Source organism: Nerophis ophidion, linkage group LG25 (genome assembly GCF_033978795.1).
Source record: "Nerophis ophidion isolate RoL-2023_Sa linkage group LG25, RoL_Noph_v1.0, whole genome shotgun sequence".
In the NCBI taxonomy this organism is placed as follows: domain Eukaryota; kingdom Metazoa; phylum Chordata; class Actinopteri; order Syngnathiformes; family Syngnathidae; genus Nerophis; species Nerophis ophidion.
In genome coordinates this window covers 23,188,566-23,196,460 of record NC_084635.1, presented here as the reverse complement: position 1 = coordinate 23,196,460, position 7,895 = coordinate 23,188,566, and the positions used below count along the sequence as shown (strand labels likewise).

Sequence of the window (7,895 nt, the reverse complement as noted above, 5' to 3'; positions counted from 1 at the left end):
TAAAACCAATAAAAATCAGTTCCCAGTGGCTTATTTTATTTTTCGAAGTTTTTCTCAAAATGTTACCCATCACGCAATATCCCGAAAAACGGCTTCAAAGTGCCTGATTTTAACCGTCGTCCACCCATCCATTATCCTGTGACGTCACAGCGTGATCACACAGAAACAAACATGGCGGATAGCACAGAAAGGTACAGCGATATTAGCTCGAATTCAGACTCGGATTTCAGCGGCGTAAGCGATTCAAAAGATTACGCATGTATTGAAACGGATGGATGGAGTGTGGAGGCAGGTAGCAGTCGAAATTGAAGAAGAAACTGAAGCTATTGAGCCCATATCACGACAGACAGCGGCACGGGAGGAAGCAAGGACGAATTCGGCGATCGCCTTCTAACCAACGATTGGTATGTGTTTGTTTGGCATTAAATGTGGGTGGAGGGAAAGGCTGGATGCAAATATAGCTACAAATGAGGCATGATGATGCAATATGTACATACAGCTAGCCTAAATAGCATGTTAGCATGGATTAGCTTGCAGTCATGCCGTGACCAAATATGTCTGATTAGCACACTCCACATAAATCAATAACATCAACAAAACTCACCTTTGTGCATTCATGCACAACCTTATAAGTTTGGTGGACAAAATGAGACAGAAAAAGAAGTGGCATAAATCATATCCAGGGGGTTTACCTCGCTCGTCTGCGGGAAGAGACTGCCGTCGACCCTGAATAGCTCGCACTCGGGCAGATTCATTCGTGGTCTATTTTCCAATATTGCAGATTTCATTGACTTTATCGTTGGAAAGGTATCTGCTTTGAGTGTCGCAGGATATCCACACATTCTTGTGTGGATATCGGAAAAATAACAGAGCTGATTTGACTTGGTGCGTGTAATTAGATTGAGAAAAAGGCGGATTGCTTCATGTTGTGACGTCATGGGTGAAAGGTCATCGCTCGACAGTCTATCAATTGAAAGGCGTTTAAATCGCTAAATTCACCCTTTTAGAGTTCGGAAATCGGTTAAAAAAACATATGGTCTTTTTTCTGCACCATCAAGGTATATATTGACGCTTACATAGGTCTGGTGATAATGTTCCTCTTTAAGATGGAAAGTGTAGCTGCCATTATGATGTGCAGTGATGTTTTCAAATGACCGTAAGTCTTGAACTAAGTATTTCAATGGAATCTGCACTTTTGCATGATATACTAGTTACCATGGTCATCTATTTAGTTACTATGGTAATCTAATTAATTACTATGGTAATGAAAGTCACAGCAGCTCAGACGAGGCACCAAGCAGTGTGGGTGGGGATCGTTTCCACAGAGTGTTTCCAGAGTGGCCAGCCTGAAATGTGGGTGTCAGGGACAGACGCGGAATGAGATTTTTACCCCAAAGTTCTAAAACTTAGTGATGTATCAGATATATTTTTACCCTTCACGTTCATATTTAGCTTTCTTTGTTGCATTTTTATATTTTTTAATATTTTTATAGTATATACACACACACACACACACACACGCACACACACACACACACACACACACACACACATATATATATATATAAAAAAAATATATAAATATATATATATATATATATATATACCCATCCATCCATTTTCTATATATATATATATATGTGTGTATATATATATATATATATATATATATATATACATATATATACACACATATATATATATATATATACATATATACACACATATATATATATATATATATATATATATATATATACATATATATACACACACAGACATATATACATATATAGTATACACACACTCATATACACATATATATATATATATATATATATATATATATATATATATATATATATATATATATATATATATATATATATATATATATATATATATATATATATATATATATATGCACTGGTACACTGCTTGTGGAAACATTTTACTGTAGTAAATGGTCCTGAGCAACGTCAAGTATGATAATAACTCAATATAATTCATTTTCCATCCGACAAAACTGCTGTCTTATGACAACCATTATTATTTCAATCAGCTGTACAAAAAAACGTTTTTGTGATTTCCAAGATTGATTGACAAGTACTTACTTTTTAAATGCAGATATACAGTATTTTTAAAGGTGTTTTTTTAAGGTATTTTTTTGAAATAATGCACATGCTTAGAGGCTTATTTAAACTATGAATGTTAACTATATTAACTGTCTTATAAATGATTATGTAAAATTGCAGTGTGTTGATTTAAACAGCAGGCAGAATGTCAATTAAGTCACTCTCTCTATAAAATGAGAGAAATATGTATTACTGTAACTTAATCCAAGTCAAGAGCACTTGATCCTCTTGAGTTGAAAACACACACCAACACTCACCATAACTGTCAACAAGGCAATAAATGCTTACTTAAGGAAGAATTTAAACCCCACAAGTTACTACATTTATGGAGTCCCACAATTTGACCTAACAAACCTCATCAGTAATGTATGTACAGTAGATCCCCGCAGTCAAAATGTATTTTCTCTGCTTTGAATTGTAAACAATTGAGGGTTTTTGTGTGTTAACTTAATAGAAAGTGGTTGATAGCACTATACACAACGGAAAATAGATTTAAAAAAAAAAGAGTGTGCTGTCTCACCAGCGTAAAGGTGCTTTGACACTGTGATGTAACTGCATGTTTTGTGTACAATATTGTATACTGTGTGCCTGTATTTTTTGTGTGCATAATACTGAATTAAAAATGTGTTTAATACTTTCTAGAGGCATGTTATAGGTTTTAGATCAGACCTGGGCAAATTAAGGCCCGGGGGGCCACATGAGGCCCGTTAAGCATTTCAATCTGGCCCACCGGACATTGCCAAATCTTTTTTTTTAGATGTTTAAGATGGAAACTATAGCTGCCATTATGATGTGCAGTAATGTTTTCAAATGACCGTATGTCTTGAACTATGCAAAGTATTTCAATGGTTGGAATCTGCACTTTTGCATAATATACTAGTTGCTATGGTCATCTATTTAGTTACTGTGGTCATCTAAGTCACAGCAGCTAAGACGGGGCACCAAGCAGTGTGGGTGGGAAGTGTTTCCACAGAGCTTTTCCAGAGCTGTCAACCTGAAATGTGGGGGTCAGGGACAGACGCCAAAGGAGATTTTTACAACAAAGTTTCAAGCTTAGTGATATATCAGATACATCAGATTATAGGTGGGGTTTTTTACCCTTCACGTTCGTATTTAGCCTTCTTTGTTGGATTTTTGATTCGTTTCGCTTGATTGTAAAATATGTGGATGGAGAGGGGGTGTGACGTTCATATGTTGTCAATATTCAGTGTTTTATCATTCATAGTTAATATTGTAAATCCCACATTCTTTATTTTCTCTGGGTGTTTCATTCAGTAAAAAAAAAAAATGAAATTCCATTCCGTTTAAGGTGGTCTGTCATAACGTTTTTAGCATTCAATCAGACATTATTGTGAGGTTTTGTATAAGTGTTCCTAGAAATAGATACTCCGGCCCCCAGACACATTTTTTCTCTAAATATGGCCCCTCGAGTCAAAAGAATTGCCCAGGCCTGTTTTACATGATCATGTTAGTAGCCTCATCCATGCAGGTCTTTGTATTCTCAGGACATTACTCAAAGAGGAAGGCATGTATGTATGTGTATATATATATATATATATATATATATATATATATATACCGTATTTCCTTGAATTGCCACAGGGCATTTAGTATGCGCCTGCCTTGAATTACTGCCTGGTCAAACCCGCCTCGCAAAATAAATAGCGCTTGCTTAGTATTACCGCCTGGTCAAACTCGTGACGTCACGAGTGACACTTCCCCTGTCATCATTTTCAAAATGGAGGAGGCTGATTTCAATACCGGTAATTTGAAATTGCATAAAGGGAAGAAGATTAAGAGCTATTCAGTAGGATTTAAGGTCCAAGCTTACATCACACTCAAATTTTTACTGCATGCCTTTGATAAGTGCCGGAGTGAGAAGAGGTTTTAAATTAATTAGCGCATGCTTACTTTTACCGCATGCCTTTGGTAAGCGCAGGAGTGAGAAGATGTTTTAAATTAATTAGCGCCCCGGCGGCAATTCAAGGAAATAGGGTATATGCAAACCTCCAACCCAAGAATTGTTTCACTTTTTTGTGGTGCAAAACGACATGGGAGTGAGACCTCCGTTATTCAACGACAGTCGTGTTTGTTAGAAGTTATTTACGGGGGTTACGTTCAAGACTCCCAGGGGATCTACTGTACTTTTTAGTTTTAAAAAGGCAACATAGTTGGACACACATACACAGGTGCACATCAGTTGGCCTGTGCAAACGGAGACAACCGTTAGCAACAGGCGGAGGAGGAACTTCAGCTCCTGATTAGCGTTAGAAACTCATCACGGGTTTTGGGATCTTCTCTGAAAACTCCCAGCATGGTGCTGGTGATGGTCTTGCTGTTCATCTTCTGGACACCTCGCATCACCATGCACATGTGACTGCAGACAGAAAGTGAATAGAAGTACAGGATCAAAGTTTGAATGAGTGACAGTTGACATTGAGTTGGAAGTATTTTAAAATATGTTAAACATTTCAAGCGATGTTCTGATCAGGGTTTTATGCTGGTGTGAGTTCGGTCGACACCAATACCGATCACATGTATTAACTGTAAATAAGTGCTATTGATAGTGTTACAATAACACAATATTTAAACTACAGTAGTTTTTTTATTTTCTTTCATGACATACAATTGTTTAATCAAACACATTGAAAAGTACACAACGACGAAACAATGGCCAAAATTACTTGCTTAAACTCATTTAAATCATTTGGTTTCGAATTGTCCAGCGTTTACCCTGCCTTCCGCCCGAATGCAGCTGGGATAGGCTCCAGCCACCCCTACGACCCAGAAAATAGAAAGATGGATGGATAATTTGGCTTTTGCACTCAAAATCATCCTGTGGTCAGGGAATTATTCCCTAAGTTTGTAACATTAACAGGCACAGCAACAAAATGATTGTAAAAATAGAAAAATCTGCAACACTCAATTAGCCCTCGTGTGTGAATGTGAGTGTGAATGTTGTCTGTCTATCTGTGTTGGCCCTGCGATGAGGTGGCAACTTGTCCAGGGTGTACACCGCTTTCCGCCCAAATGCGACTCCGAACGGGACAAGCGGTAGAAAATGGATGGATGAATGTCCTATTACTCTTGTAGCGATTATATAGCTGGGTTGCAATCACGTGACTTAGAGGCACATCTGGGCACTACTGGGTTTCAGGTGATGGTTTAGAGTACTATTAGGCTACTGTTTACCTGCATTAGTGGTTTGGAAGCAAATATAGAAGCGATCTTGAAAAAAATATATTTAAAATGGGATGGAGTGGATTTTTCTACACTTACAAACCCCGTTTCCATATGAGTTGGGAACTTGTGTTTGATGTAAATATAAACGGAATACAATGATTTGCAAATCATTTTCAACCCATATTCAATTGTATATACTATAAAGACAACATTATTGATGTTCAAACTGATAAACTTTTTTTTGTTTTTTTTTGCAAATAATTATTAACTTTAGAATTTGATACCAGCAACACGTGACAAAGAAGTTGGGAAAGGTGGCAATAAATACTGATAAAGTTGAGGAATGCTCTTCAAACACTTATTTGGAACATCCCACAGTTGTGCAGGCTAATTGGGAACAGGTGGGTGCCATGATTGGGTATAAAAACAGCTTCTCAAAAAATGCTCAGTCTTTCACAAGAAAGGATGGGGCGAGGTACACCCCTTTGTCCACAACTGCGTGAGCAAATAGTCAAACAGTTTAAGAACAACATTTCTCAAAGTGCAATTGCAAGAAATTTAGGGATTTCAACATCTACGGTCTATAATATCATCAAAAGGTTGGAGAAATCACTCATCGCCGGAAACAAACATTGAATGACCGTGACCTTTGATCCCTCAGACGGCACTGTATCAAAAACCGACATCAATCTCTAAAGAATATCACCACATGGGCTCAGGAACACTTCCAAAAACCACTGTCACTAAATACAGTTTGTCGCTACATCTGCAAGTGCAAGTTAAAGCTCTACTATGCAAAGCGACATCCAGAAACGCCGCCTGCTTATTTGGGCCCGAGATGATCTAAGATGGACTGATGCTAAGTGGAAAAGTGTTCTGTGGTCTGACGAGTCCACATTTCAAATTGTTTTTGGAAATATTCGAAATCGTGTCATCTGGACCAAAGGGGAAGCGAACCATCCAGACTGTTATCGACGCAAAGTTAAAAAGCCAGCATCTGTGATGGTATGGGGGTGCATTAGTGCCCAAGGCACGGGTAACTTACACATCTGTGAAGGCACCATTAATGCTGAAAGGTACATACATGTTTTGGAACAACATATTTTAATAACTTTTTCATGGACGCCCCTGCTTATTTCAGCAAGACAATGCCAAGCCACATTCAGCACGTGTTACAACAGCGTGGCTTCGTAAAAAAAAGAATGCGGGTACCTTTCTGACCCGCCTGCAGTCCAGACCTGTCTCCCATCGAAAATGTGTGGTGCATTACGAAGCGTAAAATATGACAGCGGAGACCCCGGACTGTTGAACGACTGAAGCTCTACATAAAACAAGAATGGGAAATAATTCCACTTTCAAAGCTTCAACAATTAGTTTCCTCAGTTCCCAAACGTTTTTTGAGTGTTGTTAAAACAAAAGGTGATGTAACACAGTGGTGAACATGCCCTTTCCCAACTACTTTGGCAGGTGTTGCAGCCATGAAATTCTAAGTTAACTGTTATTTGCAAAAAAAATAAAGTTTATGAGTTTTAACATCAAATATCTTGTCTTCGTAGTGCATTCAACTGAATATGGGTTGAAAAGGATTTGCAAATCATTGTATTCCGTTTATAATTACCTCCAATACAATTTCCGAACTCATATGGAACCCCATTTTTAAGAAAAACATTTATTTTTTTAAAAGATTTCAACCATTTATCATCACCAAGAGGCTTGCTCAACCTCACTTGATTTGACCCTCACAGTATTTACAGAAGAAAATATTGGATGCACATCATGTCTTTACATCCGAGGGGTCCAAAAGTAAAACATTAATCTGTAAAAGACAAATTTAGACTTGACATTAAGAGTGGTGTGCTGCTGTGATGTTGACGCAAATGTGATCGTGACGCAAATGACAAAAAAGATACGTTTGTTTGCAGTTGATTTCCTGCTACAAATATTAGCCTCATCTACAATTAATGTCTGCAGTTGATTTTATGGTGTGAAGTTCATATTTTGTCACTTTACTGAGCTATAGATGTCCCTTTTGTTCAGCAATGTTTGCTAGCGATCAAGATTCAGTATATGTCGTTGAGTCTACCAGAGATTTATTCATCTACTTTATTAATACTTTTAAGGATATTTTGTTGATGCTAAGATATATCACCAAAGAAAGCACAGAAAGTTAATCACAAAGTGATTGCTGCAGACACGAGGTTGTATTCCACAAGATGATGAAAGTGATATTTTTAAGAGCCATTTTCTTTGACGCACTGTTTTTTCCTGACTTTATTACATTTATGAGTCACTTCTTTCAGGACTAAATGAAAGCTGGACAAAATGAAAAGTGGAACATCTAAAGTTGAGTTTTGCCAAACCTGAAAGTTGTAAAAAAAAAAATGACATGGTGTCCAAACAGTACTAGTTATGGCGAAGTCCAAAAGTGTAATGATAACCATCAAAGCATTTATTGAAACTTGGACGTACGTGGCTTCCATGACAACGCCGACCCCAGTTGGTTGCAGCGCTTCTGTGATGGCCACAGCAATTTGCTTAGTCAATCTCTCCTGGACTGTGAAGAAAACATAAACAAAC

The 7,895-nt window shown here is 37.5% G+C and overlaps 1 protein-coding gene across 4 annotated transcripts in view; it reads right to left on the bottom strand.

Annotated features, from left to right (window-relative positions):
• Positions 1–2,304: 2,304 nt before the first annotated feature.
• gch1 (GTP cyclohydrolase 1) overlaps positions 2,305–7,895 on the bottom strand; it is a 74,543-nt gene continuing 68,952 nt past the window's right edge. For all 4 annotated transcript variants that reach the window (XM_061887164.1, XM_061887165.1, XM_061887166.1 and 1 more), the window contains 2 exons: positions 7,788–7,872; positions 2,305–4,512 (listed from right to left, as the gene is read on the bottom strand). In XM_061887164.1, the coding sequence (XP_061743148.1) occupies positions 4,386–4,512; positions 7,788–7,872 (212 nt within the window). In that variant the 3' untranslated portion in view covers positions 2,305–4,385. The remainder of the gene's footprint in view (positions 4,513–7,787; positions 7,873–7,895) is intronic.